This window comes from Aphelocoma coerulescens, chromosome 3 (genome assembly GCF_041296385.1).
Source record: "Aphelocoma coerulescens isolate FSJ_1873_10779 chromosome 3, UR_Acoe_1.0, whole genome shotgun sequence".
Taxonomy (NCBI): domain Eukaryota; kingdom Metazoa; phylum Chordata; class Aves; order Passeriformes; family Corvidae; genus Aphelocoma; species Aphelocoma coerulescens.
In genome coordinates, this window is record NC_091016.1 from 68,530,721 (window position 1) to 68,550,899 (window position 20,179).

The 20,179-nt window shown below is 40.4% G+C and overlaps 1 protein-coding gene across 7 annotated transcripts in view; it reads right to left on the reverse strand.

Annotated features, from left to right (window-relative positions):
• The window catches only part of EYA4 (EYA transcriptional coactivator and phosphatase 4), a 141,118-nt gene extending 122,897 nt beyond the window's left edge, over window positions 1–18,221 (reverse strand). For 6 of the 7 annotated variants that reach the window (XM_069010745.1, XM_069010744.1, XM_069010743.1 and 3 more), the window contains exons 1-2: window positions 16,872–16,948; window positions 1,888–1,989 (exon numbers count right to left, since the gene is read on the reverse strand). In XM_069010745.1, the coding sequence (XP_068866846.1) occupies window positions 1,888–1,920 (33 nt within the window). In that variant the 5' untranslated portion in view covers window positions 1,921–1,989; window positions 16,872–16,948. Of the gene's footprint in view, window positions 1–1,887; window positions 1,990–16,871; window positions 16,949–18,183 lie in introns of those variants that run through there. The other variant, XM_069010740.1, reaches the window with a different exon arrangement.
• Window positions 18,222–20,179: the final 1,958 nt, after the last annotated feature.

A 20,179-nucleotide genomic window follows, 5' to 3' on the forward strand; every position in this document is an offset into this window, starting at 1 on the left:
CCACTGAAGCCTCCTGCTTCCTGGGATCTCTAGCCCACAGACATGCCCTGTGGCTTTTAAGGAACCAAGCCATAGATGCTATTTTTTTTTTTTTTAATTGGCTGAGAGAGGAGTTTAACCAAGATGTAACAGTGAAATGGCTTTTCAAGTTGGGAGATGAAGGCTTAGTGCCTGCTCTAGGCAGACAAGCCTCACACAATTCCTTTTCCCAGGACAGTGCCTAATGTCTTGGTGAGATTTTAGTCTCAGTGCCCACCTGGATGAAAGGAGTGATGAAATGGCTCTCCCACCCATTACCTTCAAGTTCTGACACTGTTACCGAAGAGTAAGAAGAATAAACTTGTCTTGAATCATGATTTTCTGTGACTTTTCTTAAATCAAATCCTATCTCTGTATGCAACACAGCACAGATTTCACCTCAATTTGCAATCTGCAGACTGTTTTCATGTATCAACATAAAGTATGTAGCACTTATGAGAAATACCACAGAGATTATAGTATGATGGGGTAGTAAAATAACTTCTGAAATAGGCATTTATCAGGCATCCAGTGCTGCAAAAACATTTTAACTACTATGAAAAGGTGCTTTTGCACTAAGCTAAACTAGCTCATCTACTTCCTATTAATAACCACACCATGAATAGTCGACAGAAAAATTGTTTCTCAGACTGCAAGAGATGAACTTCTGCCTAATCTTTTATAACCTTTATAAAACTTTATTAAATTATGAAGCCATGTAGCTTTTACAGGCTCTAAAGTTTTGGTTGGGAACACTTTAAATACATAAATATGTGCAGCTGTCCCAAGTAGTGCCACCATGGGGACTTAAGACACTGTTAAGACTTTCCAGTCCTGTACCATTTAAAATCAGTAATAAAACTCTAGTCCAAGATAAAGTCTCAGATAGGAGCTACCCAGCCAGGAGAAAAGTACTCCTTATTAAAGAAAATTACTGACATTTTAGAAACACATGCAACTTTTCCCACTTCCTTTCACCTGTGTTACCCATAAAAGTCTCTAAAAATATATATATTCAAACTAGTTTATTGCATGGATAACCTCTTACAGCAAGTCAGAAAGACAAAATTCCTTTGTTCATCTTTAGTACACTGAGCCCAAGCTGAGAATCGTAGGGATCATGGTACTGGCAAAATGTGTCCCTATTGTGACCAGTAATAAACAGTAGAAAATTAAAATGCTAAAAACAAGGCCAGTACATTGGATGGCAAGCCCAGATAGCTTTGAATTTGCTTGGAGCTGTCTCCTCAGAACTGCAGTCTGGTGCTAAGGAGGTCTGGCAATGATATCCTCAAAGGAAAAATAAGAAAGGAAAAAGGAGAAGAAATATCCACTCCATTTTTCCCAGAAATGCCATCAGTAACAAGAAGAATCTCCCTCTGACATGGGACAGGGAGATAGATTGCCAATTCTCACAATCCCCCTGAAAGCCAAGAGAAAGCTGAAAAACTTTATGTATGTCATCTGCCACAGTCTGACCATCTGAAATATTTTGTTCATGTTTTTGGTAACCCTTGCTTTGGCAAAACTGACAGACCTCCATGGATATACATTTTAATGCAATTATTTGAACAAGGCATACCACTGTGCACATTTCTAAAATTTTATTCTTCCAATGTAGCTTAATTATATCCTTCCAACAATTGTAGTTCTTCAAAAACTTATATAACAAAGATCTTCTTCATTTCAACAAGGAAAAATTACTAAAACCACTCATTTAACATACAAACTAAAAGGTTTAAAACTAGGAGCTCAGAAGATTTCCCCAGATCTTACTACAATTCTCAAATCCACAGTAAAATCCTTTCACACAACTTGGTTGAAAAGAGTTCAATTTATTCCATTCAATTTAGCAACATTTGTACTTACTGATTGTTCGCTTAGATCCTGAGAGTCTTCCATTGAGGTTTTTCACCTTTATTTTCCTCCACAAGCAGAAATTATCTTCCTTTCAATTTACACCTCAGTAATCTAAATTAAAAAAGAAGATAAAAAATGACGTTAGTCTATGGTCCTCACTTCAAAAACAAATCTTCAATAAACAAATAGCCTGACTGAGGTTGTGGTTTGCTAAAACCTGAAGCAAAGTTTCCATACAAAGACTAATTTCATTTAAAGTACTTCAACACCTTCAGTATTATTTTAGGAACTATCTAAAATACACCAACAGAAACAGGAACTTGTCTTTGACTCCTGCCAGAAAAAAAAAAGCTACAAAAACAAACCAATAAAGAAGCTAAAATGTTGAATACAGGCAGCTGTTTAAGTAGTCAACAAATGAAAACCCTTGAGAGAACATATTATAAAGACAGTTATAGAACAGAACTGCTTAATACACATTTAATGATAACCTCTTAGCCATTAAGTGTCTTGCAGAAAAATAGGTTGTTATGCAATTATCAGCATGAAGTCCCCTCTCTCAAGTTCATTAAATTCCTGTAGAATTAAATTAAATTCACAAAGTGGTTTATAAAAAGCAGGTCCCTACAAAGTGCTAAATGACAGACATTATCCTAATTATCTACAATGTCTACCCCTTCTCTAACAGGGTGAATCATTCTTATCAAATATTGACGTCTTCAATAGGAAAACTCTATTCTCTAAGAGTTCTACCTGTGAATGATCATGGTAACCTTAACTATAAAGCCACATGATTATATTACAATCTCCTTTCTCAGAAAAGGTCCGTTTTGGAGTTCTGCAAATTTGCATAATTTAGAACCAAAAAAAAAAGACGGGAATATTTCATATATGCAATAATCATATTATTAATCAAAGCTCATGTTACATTAAAAAAAAATCAATATGTAAACACATACATTAAGGAACCCAAACATCCTGGATTTGCTTAACAACATTACCTAGATTTGTTTGTCAAGAAGGCACCACAAGGAACTACCTGGGACTATGCCCAGTATCATAAACATATTATGGATCTCTGTTTTAAATTCTGACCAGCAAGCACTAATAAATGCAAACAGTGTACAGCTGTATTGGCATTTGCAGAGTATTTGATAGGAGCCAGAGCCATGGAACCTACATGGAACAAACCACGGCACCTACATATTCTCTCCCACTGCCCTGCATTGCCTTGTGAACACTGCCTCTCTTAATCTCAAGTGCAACTTACTTGCCATACCTCCACTTACTCCCCAAAATGTAACTCCCAAAAATTTTGTTTTGCATTAGATATTATCTGGAACACACACACAAATGCACAGCCCCAGTCTACCTTGCTTTCAGTTTCACCCCGTTTTTTCCTGCCACCTCCTGTCTTTCTTCCCTCTTGCCTAAGTTTCAAAATTATTCATATTTCATTAATTTTTGCCAAGATGTTAGACAAGGAAAAGACAAATTGCAAGAAAATCATGTTGCACGTATTTCACCACAGCTGAAAAGAATTCCTTCTTCAAAATGGTTTTAGTGTCCTCTCAATTTCAGAGGGATGCAAGACATCAATGTCTTCCCCCACAACACCTTCATCAAAACTATAATCACTTCCCATGATTTTTTGGTCAATGCGGAGCCCACACTCTTGTGTTTGTAAATATCTCCTCCAGTGTTTGTTCAATGAAGCTAAAAGGAGAATTGAAAGGCTTCTTTAAAACACCCATTATAGGCAAATTTCAGAAAGAAGACTGCCATGATCAATAGGTATTTTAAGAGAAAGCAGCTCTACATGGAATTGCCTGCAGCAGTCCCAATCCAAGGAAGCAATTGCAAACACAGTGTTGAATTTTTACAACCAATACTAATATATTCCATTAGTAACTTGAAATAAAATCTGCTTTGATTTAATTAAAAGTCTGTAGTGTGTTCACTTTATTGCATTGGTAAGATTGTCTGTGGAAATAAATGGTCAAAATACAAAATATGTAACAAATTATTTGACTAGTTTCTAAGTATAGTGACTGAAAAGTCAGTACCTGGCTTGCATTCAAACAATAAATGCTGTAATTCTGTCAGTCGGTCACCAAAGGTGACAGATACCCCACTTTCTGTATAAAAATCAACTATAACTGAACTACAGAGCAATACCATAACAGATAGACCCATGTTTCTTTCCTTATTGATGGATGCTTAATCAAAGCACACTGAGATCAACAGATGGATGCCACATTTTTCCTAAAACAACAGTGTATCAATATTTTAAATGCATCCTGGTGACACAAATCCAACAGGAGTTTTACTAGTAACACCTGCCAATGATTTACTCACAGCAGGTGTTGTGTCCCAAAATTCAGATGGGTGCATTCACTGGATTGCATCATTAAATATCCCACATGTATTAGTCACTTCCTAAAAAAGACTAACTTTTCCTGAATTTTCAAAGTTACTTTACTGAATTGCAACACAAAGACAAGCTTTCTTTAATCTTTGCAGAGATACACAATATGTTAAATATATTGTTTGCATGAACGTGCTAAATTATAAGCTTCCATGAAGTTCATCTTCATACTGTCTCAAAATTCAGAATTCTCACTGGAAATGGCACTTTTTAAAATGAAATTCAGAAATAATATTTTATCAGTATTATTCTACCTATCAACAGCTGAATCTTGCTGCATTCTGAGCCCAGTTAAAGCAGTTGATTATAACCAACTGCTAACACAAAGATTTTTATAATGGCACTTATGCCAATTGCACTTAGACCAAATCCTTTAGGGTTTAGTTTTATGCATTTGTAAAAGAGGAGAAAAACCATTAGAGAAGTCAGTGATTTAAATAAGACCAACATTACTCCCTAGTAAAGATATAAAATTAAAGGATAATAGTAACCTCGTGCTGTTTTATGAGGCAATAATCCAGTTACCAATTCAACCTTGTAGTTTATTCCATCAAGAGAACCAGATTAAAAACAGAGGGAGGGAGGGCACTCTTATCCCTATTATAGTGCAAGTGTTTCTAACTGGGTTTAAATATTTTTAAAACTGTTGTTAAAAGTCTTAAACTCACAGACAAGCCAGAATGAAGAAAAATGCCTGTTTCTCCTCTTTATCCACTCCTTGCAGATGTGGCTTTAAAACTGATGAAGTGTTTTATGCTCCCAGATAAAAATTTTACCTTTCTAAGAAATGTCTTAATTAGGAGGATTCCTGACTTTCCTCATCAGCAAATGCATTTAAATCTAATTTTTTATTTATTTATTTTTATCTGAGGGAATAAAACACTTCATCAAATTTAAACTGCAACTTCCAGGACTTGACCATGAGGAGAAACATGTGTTTCCTTCCAGAGATACACACATAAGTTAAAGAAAATAAACTACTTGAGGATCTGCTGCATACTGCTTTATAAATGACTGAAAATGTAATACAATTTCATTTTCTATGGGATGTCTACTAGGATCCTGTGTTGCAACTTCCACCAGCTCAAGATAGAATGTGAAGTTTGGGGACCCACAGGTGAAAATCAGTCTTTAAAATCTTCACGTTTCCCAAGAGTATTTCAGAGACTGCTTCAGGCCCTCCAGTCGGACAGACAGGGATACGAATCTCCAAGAAGAATCCATCATCCAGAAGAGGGTTAAATATGGCTGCCTTTGGATCAGTTTGATTGTAGACCACTTTTAACTTGCTGAGGATGAGAATTTTAGTCTCAGAGAAGTCTTAGAGCATTCTGGAATCCTTTGTAGCACATCCAGGACCCACTTCTATATTAGTGACATCCGAAAATCTGAGCTCCGTCCTCATCAGAGCCCTTGGCATGCAGTGGAGAGGACAGCAATACCGTCATGTACCACCAATTTTAGCTCCAGGCATTTCCAGCAAGCCCTGATGGCAGGAAATCATCTTCCCTGGGTTTTGTGTTCTGCTGAGCACCTGCCTACATCGATTTTCATTTGCAGATGCATTGCTTAAATAGAGAAGATAGATTATTCCTTATTTTGAATAATCTTAATTATGCTGGGATTTCACAGAAAAACCCATGCAACTTAACACAGATGAATACCCTTCCTGTTTTAACCACACACACTGTTGCAAACAGGGAAGGAATACGGGAGGAATTTCCAGGATGTCCTGAAAAGCAAACAGAACCACCCATCTGCTTTCTCTACAAACAGCCCTCATTTTCACAGTAAATACTTGGGTGACAGCATACTGGCTACTTGGAGGGGGCTGCACGGGACACCTTTTAGGACCCATTCAGTGTCCTCATTCCAGCATGTATCCAGTGTGGATGTGCATAAGAACATACATATGTCTAAACTGGGCATATGGTATATATTCTAATGTATATAGAAAATGTGCCTCTGAAGTTAATAAGCTTCAAGGTGCAATGTCAGACATTATTAGATTTAGAGTCTTACTATGATTCCTGCTGGAGATGAAGTAGTGTTTGTTTCTGCTGACACAAGATATTTTCAGTCATTTTCAGATCTTAGGTTAAGATGCATGTCAAGAACAGGTATGGGATCTTCAACACCCACCACACATTTACAGTTCTGAGCTCATCTAGCTTCCTTCTATCTTCTACCTCTCCTGAAAAATTACACATCTGTAACTGTGATATAAGTTGTTATTTCCATCTTCCTTTCTGAGCACATGAATTCATGCCAGACACTAAACACAGTAATCAAACCAGACACAATTCATGCCATCAAACCGCAACACACTGAAAACTCCTCAAAATTCAGATCAAATTATTGACTTTCATGCAAGTCACTATACACTTGTTAGACACAGTCTTGCAAATTCTGCATGGTCTTCAATGAATATTTGTATAATTGTCAGTTCTGTGTAATTTTCTTCCTTGAACTGAGTTTGCTGGAGGGTGGCATTGCTTGTGTAGCATTTGTGGACACTTTATTCAAGAAAAATTAAGATGGTATTCCCATTCTGCATCAGGTACTTCCAACTTAGAAACAAGTCACACCACCACAAAACCATTTGGTACCAATCAAAAGCAGGCACCAAGACAAAAAAAGCAGAGCAACACAGACCGTGATGTCCCTGCATCGGTTAGGTACGTAAACCAGGCAGGAAACTAAAAGTGTCTATGACAATAGATCTGCCTGCTGTCCCACTACCATTATGCAACACAAAAAAAATGGGGAAAACAGAAAGGCTTCCTGGCAAATGGCAAACACCTGTAAGAACTGGATCTCATTTACTTTAGGTAAAAGAACAGGGTGCAGCATTTATCTTTTGCAGTTCTGGCTACCAACTTTATAGATGCCCAAATGTGAACTAAAACTGATTCCCCTACTCTTCCTACCCCTCCCGTCCCATACCTGTGCAATGAATAAGAAGGATTAAATTTAAGAATATAGAATTATAAACTCAGCAATACCTCCCTTATCCTAGCAATGCACAGCACACTGTGAAATTGCCAAGATTGAGACCTACAAATTGATTGAGAGCTACAAATCCACTGATGCTTATGGGCTTCCCAACTGTACAAGACCTCATCACTCATGCTTAGGTAAGGCATACAGCTACACAGATTTCATCTATCTCATTCCAAATTAATCAATTACAGAATTTTCCAGATAGAAATGAATAAAACAAATGCTGAGACTGTTTCTGTCCTTGATTTATAAACAAGTCTAACCTAGAATCCCACTGTGTTCCCCTAAAAATAAAGAGAAAAGAAAGGTGGTTTACAGGGAAAAGAAACAAAACCCAAACAAGTAATGCAAAGATGACACAGATACAAGCATACTCTGCTAAGATTTTTTATTAAAATTTTGTTTTCCTACTAGCTGGCCATTTCAGTGTTTTAAACAATTAGATTTTTTTAGGGGGAACAATTCTGGTTTTTACTACATGTGATTTGGTATTTTGGTTAACTTCTGAGACAATTATTCTCTCTTTTTTTGTAGAAATAGCTGTAAATAAACCAAATAAAATATTTCAATTCTTTATAAACATGCCACTGAAAACAGAAAGTAAAAGGCTATACTTTGTTTGCCAGAGTATGTAAAGACACACTGTTAACTTGAAAGTATTATTTATTTCTTTTTCCCTCTCCCCAAAAAAGCATGTCAAATTTACCTTTTATACACAAAAAGCCCACTCAAAAACCTTGTGACACAAAGCTAGTATAAAATAACAAAAAAAGCTATTTCTAAAACAGAAACATTCTAGAATTAAGAACCTAAAAATGAGCATATCCGCAAGGTAAAAGAAAACAGCAGTTTTACAAAGCTGAAAAACTTGATGCAAAGAACCCAACCACATAGATTCATGAAAGCTGTGACAGCACAGTACCTTTGATTCTATTTGCTTTAAAAATCATGCCACAGTTTGAAGAGTGTATTCAACAGTATGAGGATGCCATGAGAGTTACTGTAGAAGTTCAGATACTCCCTAGGATTACTAGAAACATCCTGGTGAAGGAAGAAGTTCGCAGCATGCCCATCCTTTTTAGGTGTGAGAGTCATTGTCCAGTAGCTGCTATTCCTGTTACTGCCAAGTGTCTCACATGAAATTCTTGAATGGAACATTTTGAAATGTCAGAAAGGAACACAAAGTTAACCTACCCAAAAGAAGCCTGGGCACTTTGGTTCTGGTTTGGTAGAAGAAATGAAATGCTATTCTTAACTAAAGCTGACAGTAACCCCTAAATATTGCATTTGAGAAAGTGTTATTTTTTCATTCCATGAACAATGGGAAACAAAAAGTGTGAATGCAGAGCTGTCCCAGAATATGGAACTCCTTCTGGTGCCAGCATGCAGCTCGGGTGGTTTCTGACAGAACAGAATGACAATTATTACTCACCAAACCTAATACTGCTGCACCCCAGCCATCAAGTCAAACTGAAGCCATCAGAACACAATGACTGAAAAGTAGAAAATTTTCCATGTACCACCTTTGTCCAGCACAAATGCAAAACTCCATACCAGATGTCCTGTGTAATCTACATTTTTATGCTGATCCTCACATGAGCTGTCTGCACTCATTTCAGCTCCTGGCCCACCAGCAGTCCCCATAGGTAACTGAAATGTTGTGACATCTGTGGAACAGCTCGCAATCCTACAGGCAAATCTCTTTTACTCTGAGCCCGCAGTAAGTGTGCCACACAAAGTAATTGTGAAAAGCAGCTATTCTCAGATTTTAACTAGAACTAGTGTTTTGACAGTGCATCCTTTACCACATTTCCCCATTTAGATATTTATTAGCTGTGCTCAAACTATGTTAGATTCTCCTTTGATCAACTAAAATTTGTTAATCCCCTGGAAGGAACATTTTCCAATTGTTTAATTACTCCTCTGGTCTTAAATATGAAACCTCCAATTTTTCAAACTACCTTTCTAAAGCTAAGAAAGGGTACAGCTTTACAGTAGTAGCTGCACCCATACTACCTATACAGATAATGTAACCCCTCTTACTCTGCTGAGTACTTAGTTTAAGTTAGTACTCCTTTTTTTGGCTACAATACCATCATTATTATTTGCTGTGGCTTCCATTTGTTTGGGGTTTTTTAAAATAAACTACTGGCTTGTAGGGAAGTACATACTGTTTGTTTGCTTTCAGTTTGCTCAACGAGCCAGACTACTCTCATCAATCTGCACTCCTCATTATTTACCCACCCCTCAGTCTTTGTAGTAGCAGTACTTTAAGCATTACAGCCTAACAACAGAAGTATAAGGAAGTTTGTAAGAATAAAAATATCTTTTATTAGGTCAGCAATTGTTCTAATCAAGGGTATTACTTCTTGTAGAACTTACTAATCTTGTGTCACCGGTAAAATAATAAATAGGTTTTGATTTGATGATTGCCCCATGAAAAACTCTTTGTAATAGCATGGTTTTTAAAGACTTGTTAACAAGTAACTATTTGTAAAATCTATGCTTTATTTTGCTGCTTAATCCATTTCATTTGTGCCAAGTTGATTTTGTATCCTTCAACTTTATTAATCAAAAAGTCATGTCAACTCAAGACAGACTTACAGAACTTTATTACGTCACTATGCTTATCTTTGGAAATCAAACTTGTACTCACATCAAAAATAATATTGCTGGTTTGGCTTGCTTGAGTGTTCATAAACCCGTGATGCGGTATAGTATGCATATTTCAGTGTTATATGGGAACAACATAAAAAAAGTCATTTGGAATGTGATAGCCTGTAAGTTAATACTTTGTGACAGTGGAGACTAATAAAAAATAGTTGCCATAAATTAAGCACTTGTCTACAGTGACAGCTATGTAATGGCCACTTCTGAGAAATTATTGCACTTCTTTCCCCGGGAATAGTGATAAAAGAATGCAGCCTGTCACGAGCACTGCAGCCCTTGGCAGTGACATCCTATTTCTAGTGGGGTTATGCTCCTCCTTTTAACTGCAAGCCCACATTTTGGACAGCAGTGCAAAGATCTGGAAAAGTTCTGTCATCTGGTATCATGTCTGAACTCCTGCCTTCCTTCAAGAAAATCACAGCTGTCCCCTCCAAAGGCCCCAGCACTTTCCCCATTGTTTTAACTTGCACATGTATCTGCAAATTATTTGCAGCTACTTCAATTTTAGTCAAAAATCCCTGCATCAACACAACCTTTTGATTAAAGATCAAGGGATCATTTTTGTAGGCAATGTTTTCATTCTGAAAAATTCCACCTATCCCGCAGACTTGAACCCTGCACTTCAGTTAATAGAGGTGGCAGATTAGGTAACGGAGACTGTGGTTCTGCAGCTATTTCTGCAGCACCGCTGCCAGGCTCAGCAGCACGGGTGCTGCCACTCATTCCGACCTTTGCCTGGTTGCCAGCACAGCTGTCTGTGAACCACAGCAGGAACAGATCCAACTTAAACGAGTGGCCGGCAGAGGCGGGTTAAGGGGCTGCTTTAGAAGCGCTGCCACCAAATGTGAAACCATGGCTTCACGCTTTTCTGTCCTCTGCCACAGGAAACAGACAGAGGTAGGACTGCAGGTAGGGTTAGTCACGCATGAGGTTACTTCTTGATGCTTATATGAACCAATATTGCTAGATAATGATGCAAAAAACAGAGCAAAATGCTGGATCTCTTCCTACAGACCTATTATCAAACTATTCCAGACTAAGTCCTGATTTGACAGCATCTCTCAAACTGCTGTTCCAATCCTGGACTTCCTTCAATGCAGATCTAAGCAAGATCTCAAAAAGCTGGGCGATTTCACAACTATCAGGGAGCAAACTCTTCTATTTCATTTGTTGTATGCCAAAAATGCCAAAAATTTGAGTGCTCATCTAGCCCTTGCAGAAATCAGATTATCATGTAATCAGAAAATTGGAAAACAAACTGAATCATAGATAACTAGCTACCAGAAGTGACTAGGAAACATTATCTAGCCATTTCAGCTGAAAACTTCCTGTTGCAGGTGACTCCCAGACATATTGCTGCACAGTGAGCTCAGGATTCAGATGGTACTTTGAACACAAAAAAATTGCTTCTCTGAAGGAGCAATTAACTGAAAAAAGTTAATTTGAACATTATATTAGATCCTTCTACCATGCCAGATTAGAATAAACATAAAAATAGGTGTCTGAGTGGAAAAGTACTTTCATCTTCCCATTTGGAAAATCTGCCACAGTCCCAAATCTTGCCTTGGGGTAACAGGAAATGTTATTTTCAAGACCGTTTCCCAGAATACAATCTCTGAATTTGTGAAAACCTCTATACCATTCAGCCCTATTAGTTGTCAACTTCCCAGTTCTCTGTGTTAAGAAGACCAGAACAGAAATGCTAGGTTGAGTTTGGGTTGTGTTGCTAGAACCTGGTAGAGGAAATGTGCATAATCTCCTTGAGCTCTGCCTGGCTTTGCGAAACCACGTCTATGCTGGGACATCCGGGAGACCTGGAAGAAGGACCTCACATACAGCGTGATGTCAGGATGCATAAACGGAACTGTACAGAGGCTGGTGTAGCTGCTCTCTCTTCAGAGTAAGATAAACTTCATTTTCTGTGGTGTTCTGGGAATATACTACAGTAAATAAAAAGAAACATCTAGATGGGTTTCAATATGGTAAACGGACTTCATGCCTTTCTTTGAATAGATTTGGCATTCATGAAATGTCCCTGAATAAGCACAACCTGATTACTCATTTCTTTGAGCAACAAAGTTGCCTTAACAGAATTAAAACAATACAGGCAATTAGCAATATTTCTAACCGCATCATTTTCAAGAATCCAGTTACTGTAAAAGGCATTTCTGTGGTCATTTATAAAATGCTACAAAAAAAAAGTTCTAACATAGGAGTATAAAAATTCCTAGAAATGGAAGAAAAAAATATATAGTTTGGGTGTTTATACTTAACTCCCTTTTTTTTCCTTAAGTATTGCAGGATTACTTCTCTGTGCATGTGATCTCACACATATAATACATATTGCAATACCCCACCAAAAAAGCAGACTGAACTAAGAATAGAGGACTAGATACTCATCTGGCATAATGTGAGACCACTCCAGTAATTTCAGCATTCCTACTCCAATTTGCAACAGCTAAGGATCTGGCACAAAACATCAAGTTAAGTTTCCAATTACCTCATGCAGCAGCATTGATTTCAATAGTTATATACACACAGTCATAGAGGAGAATTATTTGAAAAATTGCAAACTCAGCTCTGTATTTCTTTTACTTTTATGGTCTAAATCAGACCCTTCATGGTATTTTAATTTAAGTTTTTGTGGTTTAATTATATATATTTCAAGAGCAGACTAGTTACTCGCTGATCTACCCAATTAAAAAAAAAAAAGGCAGCAGTTATTTTTTACGCTTCTGAGAATGTGAACTTGTACTGGGTCACATCACAATAGTACTTAATTTTAATGCTGCCAAAAAATCTAGTGCATACTAACTTAAATGCATAAGTAAAAAGTTAACAACTATGCAAAAATCAGTCTTCTGTATGTGAATATTTTCCAGGTTGCCTTGGGAGGTCTTTTTTCTAATTTTCTGCTCCAAACTGGTCAAATTTTATAGTCCAGCACAACCCTAGTGCAAAGAGAGTATTCCATCAGCCCAGACAGACAGAGGTCTTCAGAGACAGCATTTAAATTACATCCAACTGAACTGCCCTCCACTGTAGATCTACGAACATCTACTTAATGAAAAATCATCGTAACAGTGCTTATTTATTTAGTTGTAGGAAAAAGACACAGATCTCCAAAGGAATTTATGCACAGGAATCCTCCAAACTTCTTTTCAAATCCATGATAATTGCAACCTAGCTAAAGTTCTAGTGTGTAGTACCCAAGCCTAACAGCCTAAGACCAAAAAAGTCTCACTGGTGTATGGAGTGAGAAGTTCTGAAGATAATCACTAGTCATTATAATATTCCCTTAGAGAAATAAGGAAAATTTAAACATATTGAAAATAAAATGCTTAAACTTTAGTATTCCTCTGACAGCCATTAGCATTTGACATTTTGCTCAAAAGCCTGATAGCTAGCCTATATGTTCCTGTGACTGAGACTGCCCAGTGATACATTTCAATATAGGATAGTCAATCATCAAAGTAATTTTCACTGTTTAACATTAAAGCAAAAAGGCATCCAGCTATTCGACACGTTTCTCAGGCTTAGAGACAAGAAGAAGAAACTGCTGTAAAAGAGTTTTTGCCTTTAAGGTCCTGTATTACAGGCATCCCAAAAGCAATCCTTCTGGCAGCATTGCAAACTACAATGTGAACTAAAAACGTGAGTTTTATTGCCTTTTCAAAAGGATTTTACTATTTATTTGACATATAAGCACTCTCCTTATCTGAGCTTTTGCACTGCAAAATGCATCCAAGTTCCTTTAACCACTTCTGATTTAATGACAGATTTAATAACATTGCAACACAGAAGTGTGGAATTGGCCAAAAAGTTATTTCACAAAAACCTGATTTCTGTACAGCAACATCTAAAATGTCACCTAATACATAGAAGTAAAGCAGAAAGTTTTTAATGTATATTGTAAATCCTGAGGCTTTGATAGGTAAGACATCTACTGGATTTAAAAGACCATAATTTATTTTTAATAACCATTTTTATTTAATTTTTCAAAGAGTAGCAGTTTATGCCTTCAGTAGAACCATGCCCTGAAATCTCAGGGGTGATAAAAGGGCCATGCCAAAGCTGAAAGGTTTCGAATATCAAACTATACTATTATGTCAGGGTCAGCAAGATCAATTAGCACTTTTCAATGACAGAAAAAGGTTAAGTGGGACATACATTTGCACAATATTCAAATCCAAAAAAGAAAAATAGCACATATTAGGCGTACTTATAAACCTCTCGGTTAGTGACTGAATTTCAACACTCTTCTTCCAGTTGCATACCATAAATGTTGGGGTTTTTTTAACACAAAATGTCAAGAAGATTACAGATATATTAGATAGCAGAAATACTATTGGATTCCCAAGTACAAAGGAAAAAACAAAGACATCTGAGTGTTGCTGCTACCAGACTTGGTTTAGCGGTGAACTTCCAAAAAGCTTTAAAAATACTTGATCAGCTTGACATATGTCTGTTAATTTGATGCCCTTGTGTTTGTATTTTTCCTGCAAACCCTGAGAGTACCAAAAATGAAACCTAGTGAGCAAATAAACCTATTCCTATGCTTCAACTGAAAAACAAACCTAACCCCACCCCTCAATTTGAAAATAGTAATCTGTAAATCAACTCATCCTAAATCTGGGAAAAAATTGAGTGTACACCTTCTGCAACTAACAACCATCCAGAAACATGCACACAGGAAGTGAAGAAACTTGTTTCAATTCTTAATGTCACAAGAATACTCACTAGAAGCACAGGTATGTTAGAAGTTAATTCGACACCTGTTAATTCAAGCATTGCCGTCATAAGCATAGCCTGAACAAAGTAGCTGGTTATGATATCAAATAAAGCCAGCATAAAATCCTAATAAAAATCCGAGAGATTAAGAAAACCTAAGGAAAAAGCACCGTGCTGAAATCAGTGATTTAGATTAGTATTGCACTGAGTAAGAGCAACGCAAGATTACTTTTCCTCAACGATATATTTCAAAATGTCTCTTTTTTAAGCCTGTTTTTCAAGGAGTGATTTGAAATATTTACTACCAGACAGTACCTAATTTTAGGTTTTAAGTGCTTTAACAGCTCTATGAAATATGATCAGCAGCTGCAATATAGAAGTATGCTGAATAAACGCTCCTTATAAAAAGAGAGACCTGCTCTACCCTGAGTTCATAAAATCCCTACTTTCAAGAAGGAAAAAGATAACACAGAAAAAAAATAATGGCTGTGTCCTAGAGCGTTTAACAGAAATTCCAGGATTTTCTTTTTTTTCTTTCTGTGGTAACTTTTGTATTTAAGAGGGTAAAATGCTGTTTAAATTTTAGCACTAGTGGATTGCACACAACATCATCCAATACCACCACTTCAACAAGGAAACAGACAGGTACCTTCCCTCACCAAATGCCAGTGATTAACATTAATTCTAGGACTTGCATAAGGTTTAAAATAGTTGCATAAAGTTTAAAGAGTTAAACTTTAACACTTGCGTCAGATGCTAAAAATATGCCACATGATACTATCTATAGCTGTATTTCTACAGTTGTCTTGTTTGAAATATTTTAACTGGGAACTTCAATTAACTGAGAACCCACTAGTGCCCTACCCAATACATTGCTTGTTTAGAATTTATTTATTCCATTGACATAATCCATACAGAATAAATTTATGCTGCAAAATGTTGTGAGGCCATTAATAAAGACAAATCCAGCAAGAGTAACCTTCAACTAAATTTATTATCAATACCATCATATACATGTAACAATTAATAACTGCATACAAAATATCTGAACAAAGATACATAAAAGATTAATCAACCTACTCCACTTTCATTTCTATTAAATTTGGTTGAAGAACATTTGGTAACATAAATACCACAATTTTCAAAAAAAAAGCAAACAGAGCTGTTTCAGATATAGACCAGCTAATGTTAGATGTCAAAAGAGAAAGAATCACTGTGAAGAGAGAGAAATGTCAGTCTGTATTTCCACTTTACTCACAGTATGATATATATTGCAAGTATGCAGGCATTTGTTATTTGGCACCATTTTCAGAAATGTTAGGAGAAAAAGTCAGACCCGCAGCAATTTTGCGAAACTTTCCTTTTGAGTGTTAAGGAAATGAAACAAAGATATGGCCTGAGCTTTAATGCAAAGTACATGCTTCAGACATCCAACTCTGAGGTCAGACCAGAAAATCTATTTGCCAAACAGAAAAGATGCCTTCTTTGTATAATTCCCTCTAGATCTAAACTGCTGATTAGTTTATCTTAGATACGCTTTCTAGTCTCCGCAAGTGAAACACGTAAAGACAAAACTTAGAAAACTGTAAATACTGGTTCCTTACTGTTCTAGCATGACTTCATACTTAAACTGGAACCGGCCAAGGCGCTCCCTTGTCTGGTACAGCGTGCCTCCGGGATTTTTGTAAAACACCAGCTATTTCACACCGCCACGCACGAGCCGAGCGTGTCCCTCCGTGTGCTCGGCTGCAAGCCCTTCCCGCGGGTACGGAGCCGGCAGCACCGCGCCTGCTTGGCTCGGAGCGGCAGTTTCATAAATGTAAATGAAACTTTAGATGCCAACTACCGATTGGCAGCGGCCATGCCGTGGGATCCCTCTCTCCCTTCCCGGCGGAAGGCGCCGCGGGGCTGCACCCCGGGCAGCCCTGTGTCCGGCCGGGTACGGCGCGGACACCCCGCGGCTCGGGGAGAACCGCCGTGTGAAACCCAGATAGCGTTTCTCCGCGGGTATCTGACTTTGGAAGTGTCTGTAATGACAGCAGGAGAAGGAAATTAATGGCTAAGAGCCCATTGGGTTTGAACACGGAGAATCCTGTTACCTCCTCGGGGATCAAGTACGCGCACACACCCGCACGCACACACACACACACACAAGGCTTACCCACGTGGAAAAGCTTTCTAACCAAAACACAAGTCCCCTCATTGCCGGTGGAAAAGGCGGCGGGACCCCCGCGCCGGGGCTTCCCCGTGCCCCGTCCGCCGGCACAGCGGGGACCGCGGCGGGGGCGGGGGCGCCGTGTGACGACCCGAAAATGCAACGTTTTGTCTTTAAACCACAAGAAAAACAAGCCGGGGCGGGGGAAGGGAAAGGCAAGAGACATCCCTCAGGGAGAGGAAACGGAGAGACACAAAAACAACAGGCAGCTCTGTCCCCGCTCCCTTCGGACGCTGGAAAAAGTGACCGCCGGAGCCCCCGCGGCGGCTGCCGGCCAGGAGGCAGTGGGAGGCAGCTTGCCCCGTCCGCCGGCACCCCGACGGCGGCACGGTCGCAGCGCTCCGCCCCGAGGCAGGCGGGCAGCGGAGACCCCCGAGCGCTGCCGGCGCTGGGGCAGCGCGGGGCCGAGGGCGGGCGGCGGAACTGACCGGCTCCTCTGCCGCCCGTGCCTGCGCGTCCCGGCCGGACTGCCTCGCCCCCGCGCAGACCGGACCCTCGCTGGATCAACGGGAGTTTCGGAAAGGGACTACCATCCCTGCGCGTTTTCATGCTGCTCTGTCCGGAGGGGACCCCCGCCGCCAGAAATGCTGTTTCCTCCCAGCCTCCGGTCAAGCCGCCGCCGGCCCCGCCGCCGGCCCTCGCAGGGACAGGCTGTCGGCAGAGAGACCCGGCGGCCAGCAGAGCATTCTCGCCCACCCCAGGCGGGCCGACAGCCCCCGGCTGCTCGTGGGGCACAGCCCGGGCCCCCCGTTTCCGCCGCACCGGGAGTGGGCGGGAGGCGCAAGCGGGGAACAATGAGACGGCAGCCGTCGCAGCTTGCTCCTGTCTTGGGGCTTACCCCAACAGCCCCGGTAACACCCAGCCGAAGAGCGGTGAGGGCAAAACGGCAGGGAATGTCACCTGGAGAGAGGCAGAAAGTCTGGCTGGGCGTGGAAAAATCACCCCGTCCGCACGGGAGATCAGTTTGGGTTTTTGCAATTAAACTCGCGTGGGGCCGGCAGTGAAAGTTCGTCTCTACCCCGCGATGGACGGCTGCGATGCTCCCTCCCATCATATTTGTTTTACAGCAACTTTGTTGTTGCTGTTGTTGTTGTCATCGAACCGACGCGAAAACAGTTCTAAATAAACGCTAAATACAAGCACACGCACACACCCCCTCCACGAACACATGCACATGAAGCAGGGAACCCGTTTCCTCCACCTCCGAGCAGAAGGGGTGGGAGGGAGACGCGGGGACGGGGAAGTCAGAGACACTCACCTTCTCGCTGCCGGAATCTGCCGCTACCTTTATTTTAGGGCCGCTCCTTATTTATTTATTCTCGTACCTTCTCCGAGCCGAGGCTCCCCTTTTGCACTGTTCCTCTGGCAAAAACAGAACATCCCCTCTACAAGTCCCCCCCCCCCACCCCCCCCTTTTTCTCCACACACAAATAAAGAGCAACTCGGAGCAAAACGGGAGGAGAAATTCGGGGCGGGGGGGTGGGGGGGAGATAGATGGAGGAGGAGGCTGGTACGGGAGAAGCCAAACACTCCTCGCACTAGAGTGCAACTAGTTGCTTCTCACTCACGGGAACGTAAAAAGTTTCCCTGGCAAGGGACGGGACTTCCCTAAGAAAAGGTAACCCCCTCCCGCCCTCCCGCCCAAAAAGGCCGTCCCAGGAGCGCGGAGGTAAGGGGCGAGGAGCCGGGAGCCAGCGCAGCCCCGGGCGCCGCTCCGCACTTGTGCCTGGAGCTGCCGCAGGGGCTGCTCCCTGTGCCGGCCCCTCTCGGCACGGCAGCCCCGCTGCCCACCCGCCGCTGCCCCGCTCAGCTCGCCGGCACAGCCGCTGCCCCGGGCTCGGAACACCGCGGCGGGCACGGACCGCCGGCTGACCCGGCCACCAGACAACTCCGAAGTGTCCCTCCCGCGGTCCCCGGCCACGCAGCCCGGGGCCTCAACCTTTTGCTTTCGGTACTCCTTGGCATCTGCAGTTAGTAGTGATGGGAGCAAAGGAGGGGGCCCTGAACGGCAGGGGTTGATTAGTGCCAGTCCACTGAGGTACAGGTAGTGAAGTCCACACTTCACTTTTTCCCTTTGTTTTTTTTTCTAGAAGAAACCAACACTATAAAGTAATCCTGAGTTTGAATGATCAAGTTCATACTCGATCAAGTGCTACACAACAGGGCTGGTTGGCGTACCCTCTTATAGGATATATTTGTCTCCTTTCTCTCAAACTGGTCATTGTGGATGAAGTCCTCTCCTGCTCTGAAACTGAACACTCTTCTCTGCAAAGAAATTCAGCAGCTGCATTTGGTCCTCTTTGCTTCTTTGTGTGGGGAAGCGGAAGAAAATCCCTAATTGCTTAGTCACATTTCATACTCTTACCCTTCACCTTGTATTATCTCCTGACTGTGGTTTCACTGAGTGGATTGAGTGGCTCCTGTTCAACCAGCTGCATCACCCTCTTTCTGTCAAGTTAACTTCACTCTCCAAAGGATCCATGTAAAAAAATTAAAAGAGGAGGCAAAAGTTAGGCCCTATATTTGGAGAGAGATGTGAGAGAAAAGTCCTGGCTTTCAGAAGTCATGAATGTTGGAAGTTTTTGAGGTCAACAAGTCACATGAAATGAGGGGGGAAAAAGTATGGATTTGTGAAGATTCTTTCCTACCTGCCTTCTCTTTTCTCACTTTGCATTTGGTAATACTATTTAAAGCTATTTAACTTTACTCAAGCCTTTGCATTTCATAACTTGCATTGAATGAATTGTACTAACATGGTCATCTTTCTCCTAAATAATTTCAGACTTCAGATGATTTAATCTTCATGAAAACAAGTCTACAAAAACCCTGTATTTGCTGTCTTGGAAGAGTTACCACTCAGAAAGAGGACAGACTTGGAAAACTCCTTTGACCTACAGAAATACAGCTAGAATAACTTTTAAACTAAAAAAACCTCCCAAAGCCAGCCTTCAAATTGACATAGTGTAGGACAAGCCAGAAATAGGAAATTAATTTTCAAAATGAGAGTTTAGAGAGTAATTGGAAGGGGAGAAAACTCAGGTTTGCAGGAGTAATCATGACTGACAACCCTGCCACAGACTAAGTTGTGACTAATGCCAGCACCCATCGTGCTAACAGGCTCCTTCTGCGAGGAAACAACTCCTTCCTTTCGAGGGGACTTTTGTGCGTGGCAGCACGGTGGTCTAGCGTGAGGTACTCGAACATGGTAATGAAGGTTTTCTGGAGTCTGGTTTCCTTCCACTTCAACGAAGTGA